Genomic DNA, 26,416 nt, shown 5'->3' with positions numbered 1-26,416 from the left:
CAATTCCAATCACAAGTAGGAGACCGAGGGAAATTACATTTCAAGCTCAGAATAACTGATTAAGCACATAAATGTTACTTAGATATTGAAGCAAAATCACAAACCACAAAGTTTCATTTATCTGCCGACCACTTAACCCGAAGCGACTGGCCAAATAGAAATATGTAAATATGATATTATATATCGTCATATTGGCCCCCTTTATTGTGTGTGTGTGCTACTTGACTGTAGTTCAGCAGTGTGTAGGAGGTCACACATTCCCAATCCTGCACATCAGAGATTAACGGATAAGAGAAGCCTTTCTGCTCCACGATTAAAATGCTTCATCCCATGATTACTGCTCCAGGCCTTCCTCACAGCACGAACCATTTAAGTCTGGTAAAGTGTAACAGCCACCCAGTGTGTGTGTGCGTGCGTGTGTGTGTGTGTGTGCGTGCGTGTGTGTAGCAGTCCATCTCAGCTTCTGTGCTGCCAATCTAATCGAACCACTGCTAAGAAAGTCAGCCTGTTCTATTAACTGATTCCATGTTCTTACCACCCCCCCCCCATTGAACGTTTCGCTTCCGCCCTTCGTCGCCCTCGAGTGTCTTCCTCATCCCAGTGCTAACACCTGTGGTCAGGTACACACAAACACACACCTAGTTGTACGTCAGACACACAGACTGCACAGAAATGTGTAACGCAATACAACTGCAAAATAAATGTTATTTGCACCAACACACTAGTTTGCTCCTACACTGATAGGATTACTGGACACAGACACACAAGGCAATCGCCTTCATCTCTATCACATTCACTGATTTAGAAACCTGCTGTTGCCATGGTGATGTGTCCATAACAACCTCCGCTTCTCCTCCTGGTAAAATCAGAACCGTCTTTCCTAAAGTATCCCAGCTGCTCTCAGCGCTTCATCTCCCACTCTTCATTCCTGCATTATTGTCACAACTGGCTCTCCAGCTTTCTCACTTAATGCCTTTCAGCCTGTCTTGGTAATGTTCTCGTCTGTTCCCCTTCTTTCATCGACTATACGACTACTTCAGGGCCAAAGACAGAAACCAAAAAAAAAATGAAGATCAGAAGACAACAAGGAGAACTGGAGTCTGAGAGGCGTTTAATTATAAATGCAAAAAGCAGAATATGGATGGCCTTTTACATCATGAAGCATTTACAGGCAACATATAAAACAATGCACTGAATCTCAAGACTATAAGAATAGTATGCTGCATTTGTAACTGCATGGATGAAATAAGTGCATAAGGAAAAGATGCTGTTGGAATTCTGTGAGAAGTATAAGTTGCAGTGCTAAATTATTTAGACTGATAGAGCCTTGGCTCCCATAACCTGCAGCGTTATTTGCACCCGAGGTGGAAAAAGGCCCGTAAATATCACAGCGTGCCTTCAGCCGTCAAGGCACACAGGCGACGCTGTTGAACACGGTTTGCTGAAAAAGATTTGATACGTTTGGAGATATTTTTTTTACCCACGGAAGCTCAACAAAGTCATGCTGCGTTTAAGTGCTACGAGAAAGCTAGTGCATCTGGCTTTTCTCTGATCAGGATGACAATCTCTCAACGATAGGCTCCACCGTCATAGAAAATTAATGCATGCTGCTTCTGCTAGGTGCGTCGTTTGTGCAGGTAAGCCGTGGATGCCGAGGCTGACAGGTAAAGGAATTTAGCATCGTCGAGAAATAAAAGCATTTCCAAAGCATCTAGCAGGAAAACAAAATCCAGATCCCTCCTTTTAGACCTCCATATCCAACTACCTCACACTTATCAAAATCATAAAGCTAGCGTGTGAGTAATGGGGAATTTGGGTGCACTTTCTGCTATTCGACTGTGACTGGTTTTCCAGTGGTCCCAGCTGGCTTACAGTGCTCATTTCTCCCAATGTATCCATGCCGTTCTGCTAACTCACCTGTCATCTCCAATGCTGCCATTCCAGCCATCATCTCAGCCTCTTAAACCGGGTGTCCTTGCCCATCTCCTCACCCCGAAGCTCAATATTTCCCATTCTCACTCAATCTTTCCCGGCGGTTCGCAGTATTTTCCATGATCATTTCTGCCTGTTTTTCCTCCCTTTTGACTCATTTTTTTGCTTTTTCCCTGTTTGACTAATTTTCTGGTTTTTGACAATTTGAGGTAAACTACTTTATTTCATCCGATTGTTGTGCTTTATGGGTTTAGATCTGCCTCCAGCCATTATGTGCTGAACTCACCTTAGCAACAAATGAAGTGATTGGATGGACTGGCCCAGCCATAGATTCTTTCATTGATTTCTGTGTGTAGATTGGATTTAACAAAAAAAAGCCTCTAAAATGTTTTACCAACCCTACTTTTAAGATCAAGCTAATGGTGGCATTTGTGATGACACTTAATGCTGCCAGGAAGAGGGCGACAAAAATAATTCTCATGTCAAGTTGAGCAACCTGACAGCTTTGATCTTCGCAGGGTCACCGAAACCCTCCAGGGTGTTAGTTCTAAAATCTAAACTTGACAAGTGGAAAGCAATTAAATTTCCACATCACACGTGTGATACTGACACACGTTTTGTTCAGGTAACTCTTTTAATGGACCGACTGAGCAATTTAAATTGTTCAAATATACTTGAGCCTGCTCGCCATAAAAAGGTGACACATTCATCTGCATTCTCAATTAAATTTTGATATAACTTGAAAAAGGGGGTGATGGATTCTGCACGTTTAACACCGACACATACGAAAGGTGTTTTCAATTCATTTCAAAAGGCGGGAAACACGATGATACAGGAGGAAATCGTTGTTGCACTAAATTCAGCTCTGTAAATCAGTAAATCTTCTTGTAAATCAGTGTAAGGGAGAACTGCTTGTATCTGCAGGCTCATGCATGAACATATTTACTTGTGCAGGAGCGTGTGAGATAGCTGATAGATTTCTCCACGAACTCCTTGTCAAATTCTCTCTCTGCCCCGCGTCCCTCCCTTAATCCCCTCTATGCATCCCTCTCACCCATGTACATTTACTGTTTCATTATTTAGCCGACACTCATCTAGAGTGACTTACATTAATGCAAGGAGTGGAACAAGTGAAAGCTTAACGGCAAACATAAAGCAGTGTGATTTTGACACACTGCGGTATACACTCTGACTTTACTACAGATTAATGAAGGCAGACATCTAAACACAAAACATGATGAGATTACTGTTTAAATTCAGTCTAACCTTCGCTGTGCAGAGACTTCCTAATAAGGATCATTTACCATTTTCATTACTGCAGCGTCGCAGTCATTGTGACCTCTCATCAGACATCAAAGTCAGATGCAGCTCATGTTTGTAGCTGTAAAATCCTGATCTATGCGTGGATTTAACTGGATACGCAAGTGGAAAAGCAGATGAAGACCACCACATACCTCCACCAAGGTCCAGAAGACTCAAAGTTAAACAGATCCCCTAATCTAAAATGTAATTAATAACACAATTTATTGGAGGAATCATTTAATAACTGTGACCATCCCGAGGAAATTTTGGATCCAACTGACACATCGGTTCGAGAAGCCTGACGAACTGACATGGAAGAAGTTCCTATAAATACACATTTAGAATATTTTCCATGTGACATTCATTTGTAGAGTGTGTTCTTGGAATTCATTAAAAAAAAAAATCTGGGTCTGTAAATGAGATGTGATCTCTGGTTCAGATTACAGAGCACAAGGTGGCAGAAATGTACCTGATAGGCTGCTTGGAAACCACCGTTGTGAACTAAAGACGGTAGCGGCGGCTCTCTCATGCACCTCATGGCCTTTGTCTGTCTAACAGTCATTAGCACTGAGCTTGATGGGAGACATTGGTGTGTGATGTCACCAAAATTCAAAATACACTGACTAATCATAGCAACGATAGGGATGAGACGCTAGTGAATCATCAAGTCTGCAGGAGATCCGAACACCAGCAGAGTGGAAGCAGTGGCCTGGATTAATAATTCCGTGTCCATAATCACTACCGATCGCTCACCCTCCAATGTGCTTGTTACTGTGTGAGCTCTGAGAGTGAGAGCCGACCCCGCCTGCCATCACCTTCCCATTTATTACCTCAGTAATTAACTTCCCTGGGTTTTCCTGCGGGAAAAAAACGGCCAAGTTCAATTACACTGTTCCTTCCAACTTGAAACACAGTAGGCTGAATGCAGCAGCAATGGACCCAGGCTAATGATGCAAAGAAAGTGTTGACGTATTCACCAATCATCATCCAATATGAGGTGATTTGAGTATTTCATATCATTCATGTTTCATGTTTAGTTTAGACCGATGTGGGCGCTGAGTCATGAGCGTTCCTGCTGCATATCTGCGCAAGTTAATTAAGTCAAAAAAGTGACGTTACAACCATCTGTTGCACATTTCATCTGCATAACTGCAGCCTTTTTGTGTATTATTTTGACACAGGTTTGAAGTCAGACTCGTACGCTCGAAACAAATGTTATGTAATTTTGGCAAAGGGCATGTACGGTTGGGTCTCAGGCACGTTAATCAACCACTGGTGGCCCACTAAACAGAACCGCAGTCGCAGCATTCATTTCGCTGCAGGCATTTTGTCAACATATCAGCAATACTTTCCAATGTCTCGCCCGTGGAAACAGAACGCTTCTCCGTGATTTCCTTCCCGCAGTTTATTGTTTGAATAATCACAATTACACACAATAACACGTGATGATTGAGAAATATGTCTTCAAGGCTTAATTATACAAAAAAAAAATATATGATTAGACAACGCCGGCGTCTCCCTAACGGAGCAAACAGCTGCAACTTTGGCATCAATAATATAATATGCCATGGACGCTCAGCTTTACTCATCACACCCCGGATGCGTCTCCAGAGCATCGCGGGGCTGCACAGTCGAGCAGCTCATCTGCAGACCACATCAAACCCATTTATGGGTCAATGACAGGGTGGATCAGCAGAGCATGGATGGAGACGCAAAGCTTGTCTGCATATTCAAACATGTTTGATGATCCCGCTTCTGCAAGAAGGCATTGAAGGTCAAAACACTGCATCTGTATTTATTTATTTTTCATTACATTTTATTTGTGTGACAACTGAGTAAAAGTTCTGGAAGATGAATGTTGTTGTTTTTTAGGTCCCAACTTAATGTTTGAGGAAATCCATCTCTCGTTGTTAAAAGCAGACGTGAAACACGTCTGTCCTGCTATTTAAAAGAAAAATCGTCTTTACCTTGAATGCATCTCCACAAAAACTGAGCAGATACTGCATCTAGACACACACCACACTCGTAATCTGGCTCACAGCTGCAATTATTCCCTCCACACATGGAATCTGACCTTAAACCGATTACATGCATGAACTGCCTGCATGCAGTATTTCACTGTTATTGCTCGGCCTGTTCTCAAACAGGCCTCTACGCATGCAAAACAAACCACACCACACAGTAAACACAGAGCTTCTTCTCATTAAGCCAAGCGGATATTCCAGAGGAAAGCAAAGGTGCGAGTGTGTGTGCTTGTCTGAGCAAACAGTGTGGTGGTGTCCACGGCGATAAGGCTTCCGGTCATCTGTTAGTTCAGTTCCTGTGTGACGCTGGAGATAAGAGAGCGCCGGCCGTGGGGCGCACACACAGGCAAATAGAAGGCATACGATTTACAACAGTCACAGGCATAAACACACAAACACACGTGCGTGAAACTGTTTAAAACAAAACGTCAGTCTCGTACGACACGTTTGTCTCACAGGAGATCACAACAAATCATATCCTGTTCACACCCGGACATTCACACGAGGGGATGCGTGGGCGGAAACCTGACTGGAAGTAACCTCCGGGGGAAAGCAGGAAAAGGAAAGAAATGAATGTCACGTTTCACGACATAAACGGAGTCCGTTTCTTTCCATTTCTGTCAAAATCACAATTTAGCTGCGTCACAATATCAATGAATGATTTAACAGTTTTATATAGGTTCATAAAACATTGATGACCACCGGTTGGCATCAGAGGAGTGACGTCACTGCAATTGAGAGTTGATTTACTTTTGTATGTCCAATTAGAACCAATTGTGAAAATCTATTCTGAATGGCTTCTCATAGAAGCATAACGGCCTCCAGCTTCATAAACAGGAATTCAGAAATGTGAGAAAAATGTGGGACTATAAAAGAGACAATAAACCAAACTGTAGGCAGAGAGGGTGACAAGGCAGGGGAGAAAATTTAACAAACAAAATGACGAGGAATCAGACAGGAATACAAAAAGAAGAGAGCTAATTAGAGTTTATATGAAGCAAAGAAATAAAGAAGTGAAGAGACAGAAAGAACAGAAGGTGAGGAAGAGCAGACAGCACGAAAGAAAAGGAGACCGTCAGGGGAGGAAGGGGGCAGAAACCGACTTGAATAAGCACAAGCAAAATGATAAAAGGCTTTCTCATATCCACACACAATCAGTCCCTCTGTCTCCCACGGTGCATCCATAAACACACACACACACACACACACACACACACACACACACAATGATTATTCATGCAGATATGATGACATTTAATCCAGCACCTCTTCCAGTGCTAACATGATTTTCCATGGCAAGGTAATTAAGCCACCTGTAGACGCTCACACAAGCACGATTTAAAGAGGCCAGTGTAGCTCCACCCTTTTAAATACTGCGCTATATATTAACAATGACAAAGACAGAACCAGTGTGTGTGTGTGTGCGTGCGTGTGCTTGCGTGTGTGTAATTACATTTCCAGTTAAGGCAATTAATGCTTCATCCTGAGACAGAGTGCAGCAACTTACTCCTCTTACCTTCCTACATGGCGGTATCTTAGCATACGAGTGTGTGTGTGTAAACATACGCGTACTCGTCACATCATCTGACATTAGCGCTGTGATATGGAACAGTATTTTATAGCAGAAGCAACATGACAGAAATATAATAAGGTCATTGAGGGGCTGTAACGTTCAACGAATAGCCTGATAACATTTTACCAACAGATGCAAACACAACACACAAACATGGCAACACCAACACAAGGACATTTACAGGTTGGTAGTGTGCTGAATGCCTCATGCTCCCAGTCGTCTGTCAAACCTGAGCTCTATAACAGGAACAGTTCAGATAGGCAATGGGTTGGCATTTTGCACAGCCATTCATTATTAATAGATGTCATAGATGGGGGGGGGGGGGGCAATCATAAATCTGTTATGACATCAGGAACGCTAAAGTCATCCCAGTCAAATAATTACACCGTGCTGATTGATGGTATTTCACGTAATTGTCGTCATGCTGTCCAGGAGTCACAGATGCAAAGCAGCAGCCTGCAGACTGAGACACATCCAGACACGTCAACGTTTAACACAAGTGAAAGGACTTCCTGGAGGTGGTCTAGATTAAGCCCGTCTAGATTAGTCCAGCAAAATAAACACAATCATTACAGTTTTATGGTGATTATTAGCTTTTTTCGTTTCCTTTTTTTGCCATCAGGCCCACAACTTTATTGTTTTGGTTCTCGCTCGACGCTCGCTAATCGTAGTCATTTACAGCCTCAAAAGCAGCTGTTTCAGTGAAAACGACTCTGAAAATCCACCGTCACACAGTTAACAGCAAGCTGGCAAACTCAGTGGAGCAGTTACGAGACAGAAATGTTCCCAGGCATAAGCAGAGTCCAAAAATAGAGATAAAAGAGTCAGTGTTGGACCTTGATTCATCAGGTGATGAGAAAGACACGGTCAGATTGTTACAAGCCTGGCTCAAAAACCAAACGGCATGTGTGGCTACTACTAATACGATAAACGTGGTCTTTTGCAAGGTGAGGCCAGGAAGCTCTGATGTCCCACCCCCTCCAGGAACAAGAAAGGAGAGCTGCAAAGAAACACACACACACCAGCAGGGCCGTAACAAAATGAAGGATAATGCTGCCGTCTCCCCGCCCCCCACCCAATGTTTTTCATTTTCAAGTCATGTATTATGTGTAAAATGACAGCAAACCTAGAACGAGCAGGTCTGGGCCGTAATCTTTATTTTACAGAGACCCAGTCATTCCCCCCGACACGATCATTTTGTTAGAAGTTAACTTCTAATATAATCAAAAAATATATATTTTCTATTATTCAGCCGGGATATTTTACAATCCCTCCTTCTTATCAGACACGTGACGCACAACTTCCTCCCCCGCCTGAATCACTCAACTTTCCAAAGCTCTTTTCCGCAGCAGCGGGCCAGGATGGATGGATGTGTGACGGGTTCAGGGTGGGAACCTTCAGCGCGTGTCGGCCCTTACGCGTGTGTCCATTTGTTGGTCATTTAGCTTTCGGCCTCTAATGGATCTGTGCATCCTCTCTCTTTGGAAGCAGACGGACGACACACCTAGCAGCCGGCTTCAGAAGATGAACACGGACATTAGTCGCAAGCGCCATACAGAAGTACACACTCACCCCACCAATACACACAATGACAGGAAGCAATCTGGCAGCTCATTGGGCAAACTGGTGGTTACTGGACAATATACTTTAATGGTCATCTCACGGGTCATCCGCCACTGCAAACACCATTTCCCATAACACATCCATAATATAACACCAACCGTGTAGAAACAATATGCCCTGCCCATCACAAGAACTGCTTTCTGATTGGATGCCAGGTGTTGTTTGACTTGGAAAAACACTTTTGATGAACTAAATCTTTTCAGATTGTTGAGCATGGAATGACATCATGCTGGAAACCATTTAGTATCGTATAATACGCAACACAATATATTGAACACTCGCTCCGTCATCTGATTAGGACTGCGTCACTGGATTCCTGCCAGGAGAACCCTATTCATAACAAACCTGCTCATCAGGACCACAAACCTTTAACCCACTCACACAAGCCTGCAAATCAGCAGACGATCTCGAACTCCTGAGCCGCAGCCGCCAGCTGCTCGGGAAATAGTGCAGCCAAACAAGGTTTAAGCAAAAGGTCACTTCACAATTCTGCACAAATGCACCCCAAGTTAAATGTTTGTTCATGTTTTGACCTTTGAATATAGAGCACAAATATTCATTATTGGAAATGTTGCCATTTTCCATCATCCAACTCCTAAACTAAAGTTTTAACTTAAACATACTAAACTTTGATTTATCTGCTTTATCGCAAGTACTAATGGTGAGGATTGTTAAAAAATATATATCTTCCAAAGCCAGGAACAGGAAATACTTTCCTATCTTTTGGTATCCGTCTTTAATGACAGTAAGATTTAAAATAGGAACGCTTCCCCACGACAGACGAACACTGCTGTGGGGGGAAACTTTCCACACATATATCATTTTGCTCGGACCCAGGAACAGTAAAAATATGCAAAATACATTTTTGAGCAAAGACGAAGCGCAAAAAACGAGAGCAAAGACATCACATAAAAAGAATATGCACATCTGTATGTGGAAAAATGATGTCTGCAGGAACAGGATAAAAAAAATACAAAAGATATTTCACTGTGGAGAAAAGCCAGAATACATAATCAGAACATTCCCATCTCACTCACATACTGTTGGAATTTGAGTCTTAGTACGTTTCAGCAACTGGGAATTTAACAAAAACATTTTGTAAACACCTTCTCGGAGACTTATGGTATTGTGCGACAATATTCATCAACGGGTGCGATTTCATTTTGCACGAAGGCCATACCTTGGAGGCTAAAGCCTTAGATGTGACGTCCCTGTCATCATATTTCTCATTTTATCCACCATCCATTCCTTGAAAGTCCAGCCAGTGTGGGTCAATAAATAAATAACTACTGGGACCTAATAATACAGCAACACATTGCAAGATGGAGAGGGGAGGGTGATGAGAGACAGCAGCTGAGGAGGGGTGATGATTGAACATCAGCGCTGGGAGTGGAAGTGGGTAAGGGCAAACTAAAATGTGGGATGAGGTGGAGGAGAGAAGCAGGGAGAGAGGAAGGCTGCCTGGTCTCAGCTGTAATGTATTATGTATCAGGATGGGCAGACCAGCCGGGAAAAACACACATGAGAGAGAGACAGAGAGGGAGAGAACAAATGTGTGTGTGTGTATCTGAGAAAGAGACAGAAATGTAAACGAGATCATTTTATGCATAATAAAACAGAAAAACTATGCTTTTGTCATTCAAGCTGTTTTTATGGAGTGTATATTCAATGTAATCACTGATATTTTAAAAACAGCATCTGATATTAAATTTACAAATTTACAGAAAAACGTAAAAGTTGTGTTGATCTCCGCGGCCGCCCAATCACGTACCTTTCACAGATGCAGATTCATTTTGACTTCTGACAGAACAAATAGTCACAATTGCTGAATGATCTGCGAAACTATTTATTTGGTGCCAGAACTTGGTATTGGGGTCCAGACGACCTCACACCCAATGTCCACATGTGTGGACACCAGGTCCCAGGAGGTAAAGATCCACTTCCACACAAAATGTCACCAAAATCCATCAACGACTTTTGGCTTAACAGTTGAACATTTTCCTCAGATGACACAGAACACCGGGACTGGAGCCCATGATAAGTGACACCAGCGTAATGTACCTCTAATCACCACTAAAAGTACGTCCGGCCAGCCTTAATGTTCCCATTAAAAGTGATATTTGGTGACAAGTAAACTGGAATAATGACAAAATCATCTTTTGCGCTGACTCAAGTATGAAGCATCATGCTTAGAACTCACTCGTTAGATCAGCCTAATGGCCCACGGCTATGTCGCTTCCGGCATGAAAACGTTTGGAAGACAGAAAAACAAAAGGGCAAATTAAATAGATTTGCTGGTTAAGAGAAAATAAAAGAACGTGCCGATAGATTCTTCTGCATGGAGCCCTGCATCCTTACAGTGCATACATTTCATCGCTCTAATGGACGATTTCTGACAGCTGACGTAAACGGGAAGAAATACAGCAGTACCACTAGAAATCACAGGGGGCAGTGTCACCACTTGTATACTGCAATGAAGAAGACATTTCTCTAGAAAAAAAAAAGGCCTCAAAGATTACCGCCGAGGTCTTCGAGCCTCCACTTTTTATTTACGACTGCGGGTAAACCCATCAACCTCATCTTCCATTTTTATTGCTGTTGAAACTTTTGCTCTCCACTGACATCTTTTGCTTGGGTGGGAGGATAAATCAGTCTTTAATTCAAAATGCATTTGAGGTTTGTTTCATTTAGTATACATTTTGCTCAGATCAAGAAAATAAGAAGCCAAAATAGCCCAAACTCATCACACACAAGGGAGAGCTGTGACTCCAAGAGGACTGGCCCCAATTGGAACTAAATCCACCTCCTCATTACCGATTTCAAATTGTTGGTGACATCGAAGTAGCCTCCCATTCTGCTGAGTTAGGCACCAGACGAGCTTTGCCCAATGTAATCTCACTAGAGAGCGAACAGGCAACAGTGCGATGGAGGCAACCTCTCATCCTTAACAAAAAAAAAGGCGATGGTTGAGGATGAAAGAGGCAGGCAGGCAAGGAGAGAGAGAGAGGACAATAAACAGACTGATGGAGATGCAAAGAGAAGAAAAAGAGGCAATTTTAGGAGCGATCAAAAAAGACAAGAGACATGAAAGCAAATGTGTCTCTCTTCGACATCAATCAACTCCAGCGGGCGAAAGCTTCTCAAAAGACTTTAAAAAGGCTCAGTGGGCCTCTCGCTGACTTGAACTCTGCTTGCTCTCCAGAGAACACAGCTAATAAAGATGCGCACACACACACACACACACACACACGCATGTAAAAAGATTGTCTATTATCTATGGGACAGGCGTGATTGAGTAAGGGTGATAAGCTGGGGTCATTGATGACAGAAGATAGAAACACACTGACAGATGGATAATGAAAAGGAGTGCCCGATAGACAGCTTTTCACACACACACACACACACACACACACACACACACACACACGGCTCTTATTCGTCTTGACAGGCGATAAACTAAGCATAAACTCCAATAACAAAACTTGGGACTGCAGAATAGTACACCAGTGTGTTTGTTCATGGCGTCCGCCTCTGTGCAATCATTTAGCGGTCAGCGGCGTTTCGGAGACCGAATTTATTGATGGGATGACTCCTAAGCATGTAATTAGCATATGATAAGGCTGCCGCTTTAACAGCCAATCAAAGCAAGACAATACTGTCTGAATGCAAATGAGTGCCGCACAGTTCTACAAGGCTGCGACGGCAAAACTTTCAGACAATCATGTCACTGTGTGCAGGATTTCTCTTTTCTTTTTGAAAACTCATCTGAGGGAGCCTTTGAGGTGAAATGGAGCTCTGTGAGGCAGTGGGGATATCGATTCTTCCTGAATTCCTGCTCGAATGACCCATCAATGGTCCTGAACTTGCTTTAAGTGCTGAATTTATCAGCTTTGTCACAGCAGAAAAACTTCATCCACAGAATCAGGCAGCGGAGGAATTTATATTCGATATATTTGGATTCGTGCGGCTTAGAAAAAGGTCACAGCGACGCGACAATCTCAGAAGTCAGCTTCACTTCTAATAAACAGGCATATTGCTGGCTGGCACTACTTTGATAGAGCCTTTTAAGCAGGTGTAATAGTATTACCAGCAGTGTGTGTGTGGGTGTGTGTGTGTGTGTACGCCTGCATATACACGTTCTTCAGCACACATACAGCAGTGGCCCAGGGCAGAATATGTTCCATGTGCAAACAAGCATGGGTCAAGGGCAACCTTTGTCTTTGTCTGGGAGCAGTGAATGCTCCCTCCACCTCCGGGTTCACTAGCATGTGTGCAAAAACGTGACACAATAGGTGAACCGAATCAAATCAACCTTTATTTACGTGAATTATTCACCTGTTAACACACTCGAGATGTTAGCAATCGCAAAACCCGCATCCTAATTCCCAAAGTGTTGCAGCTGACGACCGCTAAGCATCTTAATATTTTATAACTTAAACTACTGTATTTAAGTGAATGCATCCAGTCTATGCAACGGTTCAATTAAATTGACTTGCTCTCTGGCTGTCTGGTGTGCATTTTAAAGTCTCTGTCCTGGTCAAGAACCCTCCAGTGTGGTGTACATAGCTGGTTCTGGGTTTACACAATGTCCATCCAGTGTTTTTAAAAGCACCCATTTCAAAGAGGACATATTTGGTCTCCCAGTCATGCAGACTGAGTCTGTCTGCAGCTCAACATCCAGCGCAGCCTCGTCGTTTAACATAAACTCACTTCAGCATGCCATTCTGAGATAGAAGATTTGATGTTCTGTGGACTCGTCTTGCTTTGAGGGGTTAATTCTAATGCCCCTCTTTTATCCCGCTGCCTCCATTTAGGTCTTAAGGTTCAAGGGAAATTCTCATGACAGCACATTATATCATGGGGGGGGGTAAATTTAAAGCAGTTGGCTGCTCAGACTTGAGCATTCATGGATTCTTCACTGCTAAATGCGCCGACCCTCATCTCTTCCGTCAAATCACTAAAACAAGACGACATTAAACAAAGCATTCACTTTTCTTGAAGTCCTGATTATTGAATTACTTTAAATAATCAGAAAGATGAAATCTTTAAAAATGTCATCTTTATTTTCATATATAAAGAAAACTTTTTTTTCTCTTCAAATCTTTGTGCTACTTCCCTCCCAATAAAACATTTGTCTTCCGAGTGCTGACAAAATAAGTCATCTGAAGGCGTCACAATGCGCTCTGGGAAATCATAACAGCAATTTGTACAAATGTTCTGACATTTTGTGAAATTAACTATAGTTTGAGGCCTTTGTCATGGATTTGTGACTGTTTTGTAAACCTTTGTTGTCTGTCAAGACAATAGTTTAACGAGTCTGACTTTAGCTTACTTCTAATTAAACAACACAGTGAGGGGAAGACTTGAGGACAAGAAGGCACAGCATCATTAAGTTACAAATAAATATTGCAGAAACAACTACACAGACGTTTGCCAGCCTTGTATCTATTGCCTTTGAATATATTCATTAGATAGAATGTTAGAGCAGTACAAGTACAGTTAAACAATAGAATGTATTACAGTACAAGAACAGTCAAACATCCTGTCTAAGAAGAGCATTTCAAAAGAGCCCTTGCGGTCTTGTTTCCATTGAAAGTCGACATCACATCCAATCCAAAAGGAACAGCAGCACAGGAATCCCAATCATTTATTGTTTTGCTGCATTTTATGACATGACAGACGGAATCATGCATCTATTTACCAGAACCTAACAGACCCACATACAAACCGCCCTATTATACAATACGCAGGAACAAAAGAGGAAACGCCCACATGTCGGACCGACGTAACGGCCCTTTATGTTGGTAACTTATGAGGTCATTCGTTTCCAGGAAACCTGGACTAGTTTTAGATGAAGCACCTGCCCTTCATCTCTCAAGCCATCACATAAGCCTCTTCCTCTCTCCACCACACCTGTTCCTCTCCATCTGGAGGGTAGAATTTCAAAGGCGAAGCGATGGAAAGATGGGACAGAGGTGAGAAAACAAAAAAAAAGGAACATAGACGGATAACAAGAGATAATGACGCAGGTGAGATATCTAACAAGTAAACCAGGTTGGCGCAAGCGGAGCCACATTTAGACATTTGGGATGCATTACTGCCTCCTCCATTTGTTCAGTTTTATCATCACCATGAATGGATTTTGTCTAAAAATATATCAAAAATACTGAGAAGACAGAAGTAGCCTGCAGACAGAAACACAATCAGCCTTTTGTGAATCCCATCGTGGTATTCAGTCTGAGCTGTAGTGTGTAGGTCTCTACCGTAGTGTGTTTGTGCCCATACGCTGTTCAACGTCATTCCAGACACTACAAGCAACACAAAATGTAATCATCCGTTTCTGGTAACATTACCAACATTTCCCGAAAATGTTATCAAGATCCGTCCAGAACATTTTGAGTCAGACGAACAAACGCCGGCGATTACGTGGCAGAATCACATCTGCAGCTGCTGAACATCATCATCTACAGATTTCAAAACAAAATACATGATGAATATAAGAATTTCAGAGCATGATGATACCCGCCGCAGCGACTAAAGTGACAACACTGGAAAATTAAATCCTTTCAGCTTAAATGGGTCATGGGATTCACTGCACACAACATTTCTATCCCTTTATCTGCTGAAAAACACACCAATGAAAAGCAGCGAAGGTTTTCTCCTCACCACGACAAGTCCATCCTCTGTCAAAGTTCCCACAAACTGAACTAACCACAATTGTGTTTTTTTTTCACATTATGAATTTATGTTATAATTAACTTTTTTGTTTCCATGGAAACGGGACTTTTTTGGGTATAAATCTAAAGGCTCTTAATGTCGTTGCATAAACTCTATACTGTAAATCCATTCGTGTGCCTTCAATGGAAACATCCAGGTTGATTACAAAGGTCATTTTTGTCCACAGTATCTTTTTAAAACACTCTGGCTTCAAACATTTCACAACAAATTAAAACACGAGTATGTAAGAAGAACAATCCTAAGGTGAATCTGAGTGGATGCTCTAGAAGTACAAACGGAAATGAACATGTGTCATTTTGTGATACATTTGTAGTGCAATGTGTTGAGGGCATCTCCAGCGACTCGTACTGTCGCAATGTTGTGAAACGAGTCGATCCATTAGTATCACATCAGCGCACCGACTTCCCAACAAGCGCTACAGCCAGATGTCAATATTAATTTTCCGGATGCTGTTTCTATGGCAGTTTATTCAAGGTTGTTTAGTCATCAGGCTACACACACACACACACACACACAAAGTACTGTACACAAAAGTCTATTGCCAAACAATTACTACCTCGCACATGAGTTCCTATTTCCTAATTAAAACAAGCCTCAGCGTCCCAAAGCTGTCCCACCTTAATGTTGTACATGCAAAACATTTCACACACAAAGTAGTGGCCGCCCGTTGAATTACTGACCAAACTACACACCTACGCGCGCGCGCACGCACACACACACACACACACACACACACACACACACACACACACACACACACGTAAGAAACACCTGTCTGTGGCAACAGTCCATAGAGAGGCTGACAAGAGCTGCTGGAGCTACAGCTAGGAACCATGGGAGCTGTCAGGATCAATATAGTGTGACACCTCCAGGCTCCCTCACACACACTCGGGGTGGCGTTGCAATGACTAATTAATTCTCTAGTGGCAAATTCACAGCCTTGTATTGTCCGTAATCTAAATTATCCTGTAGAAGTAAAACTGGTCCAGTCCCAGTTCTTGCGTAGACGCCACAATAGAAAGAACAGCGTGAGAACTAGAGGAAACCCCAGAACAGAATGTATAAGCTGCATAAGCAGGAAATGAGAGCAAAAATGTCAAAAACTTTTAACAGAAATGATGTTGTTAGTTGTTAAAATGTATGTAGATGCAGATTTGGGACTTTTTTTTCCCCATGTGCAAATAGAATACAACTAATTTGAAGTACTTTAGGATGCTCTGGTGGGAATATACTTTTACAAAGACACAGTCAATCACTTCGAATGAATGAACGTCTGTCTGAAGTAAACATGCCTTCATGGGTGAAAAGTTAATTTCTAATCTATTGCAACTGTGTCATATAAAATACGGTTGTGTAATTGTCTGACAGCCACGCCTTCTCCCAGTGTAGAGGATGACACTGAACAAACTGCAATCCATTATGGATGATCCTGACCACCCTCTCTACCCCCGACCGGGCACGCGGCAGAGCTTTCTAAAAACTCCACTGGCAAAATAAAACCCAATACATTAAGTATTGACTGTACAACTCAGCGGTTTTGGCGGAAAACTCTTTCCTATAGTCTCCTATCCATCTCTGAAACGTAGAAATGATTTGTGTTCGGCTTCGTGGCTCAGATCCTCTCTGGGGTTCTTCCTTTCACCTCATTTGATGGGAATTAGGAGAGCAGAGTTGGCATAATCCTGCTGACAAATGAACTGACAAAGTGGAACAAAATACAAACTCTCTCGGTCAGGGTAATGATGCTGGGTTGGATGCAACGTGTGTATTGATCCAGAAAAACACAATTACGTCAAAAAACATGCGAAACCTTTAAAAGAAAAACATGAATTTGTTGAATATAATATCTCTTCCTATTATCTCTCTATCGCAGGTCTATTAGTGCCGACCTAGTATAGGCTACAATATAAGAACGTTGTTTTATCTTGTATTATTTCATATCTTAAAGTATCAATATCTTTATAAATATAAATAGGAACTACAAAAATAAATATGAGCTTGTCATAACCAATTACCCATAACAAGTTGAGCAGTTTGGTGTGTTTTTCTGTTGTCGTTTTACGAGCCGTTTATTTTGTGTGTTTTTCATACGTCGTACTGCATTCGAAACCAGTGCCTCTGGTCTCAAGTCAACAAGGCTACAGTCTATTTATCATAATGTTTGACAGGGTAACATACAGGTCTCGGCGGGGGTAGCACACTTGACTGCAGTCAGAAGGTTCCGGGTCCACCATAATGACATCACCTCGAGTCTATTCAAAGCCAAAAAGCCGCACTATTGATTTTTTATTAATTATATTGTGCAGTTTTAATGTTACGATTGCGAGATGGGCTTCTTCTCTCCAGCCTATAGCACAGCCAGATAAATCAGGCCTGTTGTGAGTGAAGAGTGCGTCATCCTTTTAAACAGGAACGAAACACTTCTGTAGTCACCCAGGAAGCGATTCAGGAGAGGGTTTGATATTTTAACTTCCGAACTCAGAATCCAAATGTAGCTGAAGCAGTGGCTTGAGCCAAATGGTTTGTTAGGGCGCGCCCTTTCTGTAGACACAAACACAAACACATGCAAAAGCATGCAAACACGCCTCGAGGGTTCCTTTCTGCTTTCACTTCCCCCTCGTCTCTTTCCTCTCTGTGTCTTTCTCCCTGAATATTTTAGTATTGATGAGCCCATTACTGATAACACACAGTGCAATGTCGGCATCCTTCCTCCAACGCACACGCTTATAGGGAGTCGGGTTACAACTCTGCTGCTACTGTGTGCTTCTATGAGGGCGTGCAGCAGCAGGCTGGCGGATCTGACCTGACGGCATCAATCCAGTAAATTGCAATAGTTTTCAAGCTGTAAGCGACTCGCGTGCATGAATGCTGGATCACAAATACACACGTCCACAAACGGATTGTATTGGTAATGAATTCTGGGTAACAACATGAACATGTCCCCCATCAGAAATGGAAAGCGATAATGTAAGGCGACTGGACGTGGAGCATAGCCAACCAAAACTCCGGGAGCTTTACTTAGACAGGCGCCAACCCCCGAGAAGCATGATCTGTAAAGCCGTACGGCTAACGCTAACGATACAGAAGGCTGCTGCTGAAATTAGTTTGACCCACGAAGATGAATTTCATGCACGAAACCCCCCCTCTTGTGACGAGGATCTCCAGAAAGCAGGTGAAATCAACTACTAGAACTAATCGTCGATCGCAGATCACCGACGTCCCCCCCGGCAGGTTCATCGTTCCTCAGCATCGGATGCCCGCCGTAAGAAGCTCAAGTCTTCTCTGCAGCACCATGGTGGGGAGAATAAAAGCCATTATTCTCCAGTAAGTTCTCTTATTGAATTATGCCAATCAAGAATGGCATGAAGAGAGATAAACACGCCGGGCGGGGAGTGAGTTTTCAATTTTTGAGACAAAAAGAGGCTGAAAGTCGATACGAGGGCGACGTTTAATATTTGATCTGCTGTTATTACGCACAAATGAAGCCATTCGGCTGTGGGAAAATGGGAGGGAGCTAACAGGATTAAACAATTAAGTAATGACATCAATACACGCCCCCCCCCCCCCCCCCCCCCAGGGACGCAGTCGTTACGCGCCGATTCATCAACATGCGTCTTGATCATAATCACCTGATCAGCGGGAGACGCGTCACTTAGACAGCAGGCGCCGTTTGCTTTAATGTCAAACTTTAATTTAAACTTAAAGGCGAGCTGATTCATTAGCAGGGGCGGGTCTAACAGCAGTAACCAACATTCAGCCACAGAGAGCGGGTTTGTGCTGATCCAGAGCAGGTGTCGCTGGGGAGCGCGGACAAACGGAGAGAACCGCAGCGCGTCTCTAACAATTACCATTCACTAACAACTCTGAGACATTCCCAACAGTGAGCAGCCATTAAACTCTCCTCCTGATCCGCACCCAAAGCAGCCTCGGGGACGAGCGCAGCCGTGATTCAAGCTCCGTCCCTACGGTGGGTTCGTACAGTTGGGATTCATGAAGCCAGCCAGTCCCTTTTAAAAGTATTTGTGCATGTTGTCATGGTGACAATCAGAGCCAAACTAAAGAGAGGTGATGCCTCAGGTGATTTTATGATACAGTGGCAAAGTAAGTCCAACAGGCTGCTCTCTGGATAGAAGACTAGACGGAGAAGAAAACATTTAATGGCACGCAGGTGAGCTGCGCGCACCGCTCACATGCACGGGGGTCTTCGCTGGGGGGGGGGCACCCAGCAGGTCACGCTCAACGCCAACTGTGTGCGTGTTTTTTGCTCGATTCACGGCGACTCTGGAGAACCCCGGTTTATGTATTAGAAATATCAAAGTAAACCAATGTTTAAATAGAATATCACGGTAAACACCCGCCGTTATTAAAGACGCGCACTTACATCTCGGAGCACGGCGGCTGGCTACGGCAGAGGAGCGCGTGTCCGCACGCTTGTCCCATCGCGCATCCTGCCCCGCGCCTCCCGGGATGAGCCGAACAGTCGCAGTCAGGACGACCTGCGGGAGAAGCGAGGGAGCCGGGCGCGTGAAGGAGGCGCGATGACAGGCAGATGTGTGTGTGTGTGTGTGTGTGTGTGTGTGTGTGTGTGTGTGTGTGTGTGTGTGTGTGTGTGTGTGCGTGTGCGCGCTTCTCTCGCCTAGTCTCTTTACGCTGCTCTCTCCTCTCGAGCTTGAGGGCACCCGGTAACCGACACTCGGAGCTGCGGCGAGCGAGGCTGGAGCGGTCCGAGAGAGAGAGAGAGAGAGAGAGAGAGAGAGAGAGAGAGAGCGGTCAGTGCACGTGGATCCCAGAACAGTCAAAGCGGAGCTGAAGGACTTCCTCCGGTCATGCGCGCTCCTCGATCTCCAGCTGATTCAAGCGTGGAAATGAAAGTTGTGTTGCGTGACCCCCCCCCCCACGCTGCAGGTCTAAAGGTCCGGCACGGGTCCACTACCTTTTACGGGGCTTCCCAGCACACACCCGAGCCTTCGGCTTGTTGACGTTCAGCGGCTTTAAATACCCTCCGAGCGGCCTCAGATGTCAAATGTTCCCGTTCAGAGGGTGACTGGGCGACATGCGAGACCTGGAGAAAAGCAGCGCCCCCCCCCCTAAGAGAAGAAATCTCATCTCCGCCTCACCTGCGCAGGTGTTTTTAATATTAGTGGCCTCATTACCCCGCGCGAGCTACCCGGATGCAGGTGATTGACGTCTATGACGCGATACCAGCACGCGCTTCACCTGTTCTTCATCACCTCCATCAACGAGAAAAGCGCTCAGAGAGCGCAGACCTCCGCCGAGCAGCTCATTCCCCTCCCAATTGGATGTACACCGTCCACATGGTGATCTGGATCAGCACCAAAATGTTCTAAACTGTTCTTGGTATCTTTATACATGAAAAGTAAAAGTGAATCGGAGTTGATTTGTGTATTATAACTGATTTTTGAATCATTAAATGGAGTTTTCAGTGTTAAAATGTGATATTTTTTTCCTAACGTCCTTCTGGATCCGATCCGGATGCCATTCGGTGGTGAAATACAGCCCCCCCCCCCCCCCCCCCCCAATCACAGACCCTACATGACTGTCAAAATCCATAAACATCGTTCAATAATCGTCCGAGATATTGAGGCTCCTTTGACTGCAACGTTAACGAAAATTTCAAAGTGATCCAGAATCCAGGGTCTCTCCTGGATCGTCACCAAGATTTAATCATCTGTTCCTGGTAACATTCCCAACATTTCCTGAGAATGTCATCCAGATCCGTCCAGAAAATGTTGAGTTATTTTGCTGATGGGCGGACGTACAGACAAACAGCGATTACCTAACCTCCGCCTCGCCTTGGCGTCGCGTGACCCGACGAAATCTAAACCCTAAACTAAAGTAGGATTAATCACCCCAAACTGCAAACGCCCGTGTGAATCCGGGCCCACGCTGATGACAGCACGCTTTCAAGTTGCGAGTCACTGGTGAAAAACCTAAATTTGACATCCTGGACGAACCCTGTAATCACGCAGTGCTGATTGGCTCGGACAGACTTCCCATACACACACCTGGCAGAAGAAGAGTCTGGGAAATAACAGATGTTAGAGTTTCACAATCAGAGTTTAATCCATTCGGCCATTTGTGATCATTCAAATAAATGAAGGGATAAATCAGCTGGGGGGGGGGGGGGGGTGCCTATATTACACCAAAAGTCTGTCCAGCTGCAGCAGTGAGAATATGATTCCAAACCAGTTTCTTTAAGATTATTGATTAGTCATCATTTTGTTTGCATTGTTAATGCTCATTCTTCATTAGCATGCGTGGCAGTGAGGAGGAGGAGGATTCCTGAGGGACCGAAAACTCCCCGCGTGGGAATTACTCTTCCAAGAAATATGGACAACTGAGTTTGGCCAAGTTCCATTAACCTTGAGTTTTTTAACGACACAGGGCACACACTCAGGACAGAGGAGTGGTTCAAGTGAAGTTAATGTTATAAAATAAAGTTGGAAAATGTGCTGATATATGACAAATGCTGATTTAAAGACGTAAAGATGTTATTGTAGATCCACAAGATGCTGTCTTTCTCATACATCATACAGCGATCACTAACCAGAGGCAGGTGTGACATAATATTCTTAGAATGTCTGTTTTTTGGTAAGTAAAGAAGCTCTGCGATTTTTGGCAGGCAACTTCGGTCGTCTGGCAGGAGCTGTCAATTATAAAGGAGGATAAGATGAGGAGGGCAACAAAGCAGCAGAAGATGAAGGAGACGGGTCAGGAGGGGAGACGATAAACCTTGTTATTAATTTGTGGGGGTTACTACTATGTGTGTGTGTGTCAGCCGTGCCTCATCAGGCTTTTGTGTGACGTATATATATAGCGTGTCATTTTAAACTTTTAGCGGGACACTTAGTTCCACCTGCATTTCAGGTGGTTTCGACCTGCAGCAAAGGGGACGTCACTCTGGGACCTCCCGTCGTCTTTGTCACCTTTAGGGTCACCGTTTACAGCGCAGACATCTTGAAGAACTCGGTTTGGTCTGGCCGGAGTCCAGCGAGCGGGTTAAAACAACTGTAGTTCAGCGTCTCCTTCAAGGTTCCCACACTACACGGTCCTTGGGGGGGCGCAGGTCCTGGTTTCGCATGACCCAGATTACGCGTGTGAACTCTCTCACCCTCTGTCACTTGATTATTTTTTTTTTTTTTAATGACATTCGCATCTTAAAAAATGATCAAGAGAAAAGCTCGACGCAGACGCCGTTGAACGGCTTAAGAAATGAAAGCGTCCTCTATGTAGCACATTGTTCCTCACAGAGGTAAACATGACGAAATGCCTTCCAGCTCCAGGGTGTGTCAGCGAGCAGCAGCAGCTGTAATGTGAGGTAGTGTCACCAGTGTTTTTATGATGGGGGGGGTTCCCATTGTTCCAGTCTGCACTTAAAGACACTGAGCAGAGCCGCTGCTGTGACTAAAGCGAGGCCGGAGGAGGCAGCTCTTTTCATTTAAAACTCTTTTTACCGACGCGACCCATTAATGTGTCCGATGGGAGTCTTCCCCTCGTTAACAAGTGATTTGTTTCTTACGTAAGATTAGAATTAGACACAATTCCCCCCCCCCCCACCCCCTGCTGCATGTGTAAGGCAGTGATTTATATTGTGATGAATGGTTTAGTAATAAATAGCCAGGTAGTTTGAGATGTGCTCTGTATGGCTCTGAAGGATCGATTCCAGTATAGTGCAAGAGGCGATGTTTGTTTTGAGTGTCCCAAGGTCTCATCAAGGTCTGTGAATTCGATAAGAGCAGCAGGACAGGACGGCTGCTCAGTGGCATTGAGATTATAAAGCTGTGCGGATCAAATGAACCTTATTTCCATGCCTGCAGCTGATCCGAGTTCCACGCGGCGTTGCTCCTGGAGTTGAATGCAAAAACCCGATTAGACTTTCCACCCTCAATCCAGGAGTGTTTACTTACATTTATGGCCATGCATGCCGATCCTTAAAACGTCTTGGAATTTGAAAGTGCCGACTGAGCGGACACTCGAGTATTTATGATGCTCTTTGTGCCCGTTGGCCTCGTCGGTGAAGAGCTCTCTGTTGAGCCATAAAATCCTCCGTGATGCCACTTCCACCAGGCTGCGATCCATAAACAGTGTTCTGAGCCGTCACCTGCAGCGCATGAAGAGACATTATGGCTGTAAGTTGCCATACTGGTGGGCAGAAACAAAAAAGCATATAGGCCTGATTAAAGGCTCCCAAGCTGCCGGTGTTTGTCCTTCACATCATTCACGTGGAGCTTGGAGCGGATTCGACTCGCGCCCACTGGGATAGGCGGGTGAAGCTGTTGATTTGTTTGTTTGTTTTTTGTGTGTGTGTGTGTGTGTTTGTGTTCCTTGTTCGGCTTGGTCCGCATCCCTTTTTAACAAATGGGTGCAGACATCTCCCCTTCCTGGCAAAGTCTGAGATGGTTCTTGATTTTGGCAGGAAAACAATCCTGATCTGCTTTTATCTCGGCTAAACAACCCAACACTGCTCTTTCTCTTCCACTTCTTTCTGCACACAAGCGTAGGCTGGAAACAGCAAGCCGGTTTTCAAGCTGCAGCCGTTTCAGAGGCATGCTTCGTGGAGAAAAAGAGACGTGGATTAATTAATTAAGGAATCGTCAACGGGCTTTTGAACAAATGCTTGATATGAGCACTTTGCATTTGCCTAATGAGACGTCTTGTGGCCAAGTAAATATTGGCTGTACATTTAATAGCAGGCGTTCCTATTGATTCCAGGTGAGTTTATGGAGCCATACTTGACATCATGGCGGCTTACTGGCCAGTCATCGTGTCTCCTAGCAACAACAATTGATTCTTTGCTCGGGCGGCACGGTGGCGCAGTGGTAGGCGCTGTTGCCTCACAGCAAGAAGGTCACAGGTCCAAATCCAAGTTGCGGATTTGAACCCAAACTTCTGCGAGGAGTTTTCATGTCTGCGGGGTTCAGACACCCCTACTGGATGTTTTCAAGCCCATAATCCCAGTTTCTTCTTCTTCTCTCCTCCTTTCTCTGATGCTTCCCTTCTTTTCCTTTCTGTCATCCTCGACCACGCATAATTAATCCTCTTCTCACGGCCATCCAAACACAGAATTAACTGGGAACCCTATGGGCATGCCTATCTTCATTTGATCTATGGCAGCAAGTTGTAGTCCGGCGTCGGACTCTGCCTGAGGCTGAGTTTTCCCAAAACTAATTAAAGTGTTTCACCCTCTACATGTCTGCCAGAGCGGGGCTAAACGAGATCAGTTTGATCAGGGCTAAAAGTCGGTCTGCAGGAGCACGCCTCAATGTCACACATGAGCAGTAGGTGTGTGCATCTTTATTGCAGTTTTGGCTAATTCATTATGATCTTTATAACCGAATAAACCGAATAAAATAGGCCGTGAGAAAATGATGCTCGGTTAGATTATACATACTGTGCATATTTTGATCATTTCGACAGTCAGTGTGGTCTCGGTGCATAATTTATCAGCCTGAAAGGGACTGAAAAGTTTTGTTCATCAACTTTCAGAAGCTAAAAATATAAGCAAAAAGCAGATCACGGGTCGTAACGGATGAATGACTACCGTGTCATATCATTTCAAACTGAATCTCAAACGAACCCCCCGGCCTTCGCTGCACAGTTCCTGTAATGTGATTATAGTAATGTGATATGTTTTGTTTGTGTTCGATGATTCGTTTCATATTCGTTTCCTTTTGACAGATTTATTCTGATATAGATTTTGATTGTCTTTCTGTGTTTTGCATAATTGTTATATCAACGTATTCGAAATAAACAAACAAACAAGCCAGCAAACAATAGTTGTAATATCTTCAGATGAGGCCCGGGTGCAGAGGGGCCACAGATTCATCCAGTAGTGATGCACTCGAGATGCTGTTTCAGGATCATCAGTTACTCTGGATTAAAAAAAACAGTCCCTCAAATGTAAACTCTTGACTGACTGGTTTGTGTTGGAGCAGGAGCCCTTAAGACAAACACACCACACAACGTGGAGTACTTTAAAATGGAAACTTTTCCGAGGCTGTGCCGTTTAACAAACATTACGGTGTTGGAGTATCTATTTCCTCACCGCTGGTCCAAATCTCTACATGAATTTTTCACAATGGTTCATCATTTAATCCTGTCCCAGATTTGTTTTTTTACGTCATTTTTTAGGGTTTATTCGGAGGGATCAGTGGAATCTTTTAAACTGCCAGGCAGAAACATGCAGCTATCAATGGTCTCTGACTTTATTTAAATAGTGGATATCAACAACATCTGATCAAGATACAGAAAGTAAAGAATAGTTCGAGAATAGCACAGTTAATGTTTTATCTAAATATAATATATACTTCAAGGCCTCAGCATGCAAACAGAAATATTAGTTTGAGTCTCAAAGGAACAGCTGATCACAGCTGATCACATGCAAGAATGATTCAGCCTGTTGCTGTTAAAAAGATGCAGGTATTTTAACAATTTGGTTAAGATAACATAAAACATAATATTCTGTGGGCCGTATGAGGAGCTGTGGTGGGCCGGATGTGGCCCTCGGGCCACCGGTTGATGATCAGCGCAATAGATTGTCTGTAATGTAGTGGGTTTACTGCACTCAGCCATTCAAGAGGCTCAGATTATTTTATAAATGCCTGGAAGAAGATTAGTGGATTACTTTATTCTCCAGGCTGACAAAATAAGAGATTTTACGCACTGCTTTGTCAGTCCTGTGGAAGTGTGTGTGTGTGTGTGTGTGTGTCAGCGAGAGTCCAGTCTGGATATGGCAACAGCTGGGAGTGATGGTCATTCTATCATAATATCCTCCCTGCTTGCCCTCCGATCCCGCTGAGTTTGGTTTGCGTGGGCGTTTGGGCGAGCCAGATGGCCAGCGTGAGCTGAAGGGAGTCATGTCAGACAGTTGTGTTTCTCTTTCCAGTAACACACTTCCAAAGGAGCGCCTGCCTCACTCATGTTGATGATACTGTGTCGAATAGGAAGATGTTTAAATATTTTATTTATGCTTTTTTTAAATCTTTCTTTTTAGTATTAAGATTTCTTAAAAGTAATTCCACTAACGTTATTCAATGTCTCCTTAAAATCTGTAAAATTCTTGGATTTTTAGCAACTGTTTCAGGTTTTTTGGGTACTTTGTTTGATCTAAATACCTTTAATCTTATTTATTTAAAAAGGATCCCCATTGGTTGACACCGTGGCATCAGCTCATCTTCCTGGGGTCCACAAATCATTTTTCAAA

General features: G+C 43.7%; 1 protein-coding gene across 1 annotated transcript in view; it reads right to left on the bottom strand.

Annotated features, from left to right (window-relative positions):
• The window catches only part of LOC137901688 (cGMP-dependent 3',5'-cyclic phosphodiesterase), a 91,731-nt gene extending 72,099 nt beyond the window's left edge, over positions 1–19,632 (bottom strand). Inside the window, exon 1 of the mRNA XM_068745731.1 lies at positions 19,574–19,632. Coding sequence (XP_068601832.1) covers positions 19,574–19,632 — 59 coding nt within the window. The remainder of the gene's footprint in view (positions 1–19,573) is intronic.
• Between the last annotated feature and the right edge of the window lie 6,784 nt (positions 19,633–26,416).

This window comes from Brachionichthys hirsutus, chromosome 11, assembly GCF_040956055.1.
Source record: "Brachionichthys hirsutus isolate HB-005 chromosome 11, CSIRO-AGI_Bhir_v1, whole genome shotgun sequence".
In the NCBI taxonomy this organism is placed as follows: Eukaryota; Metazoa; Chordata; class Actinopteri; order Lophiiformes; family Brachionichthyidae; genus Brachionichthys; species Brachionichthys hirsutus.
This window is presented reverse-complemented; position numbering and strand designations above follow the sequence as displayed.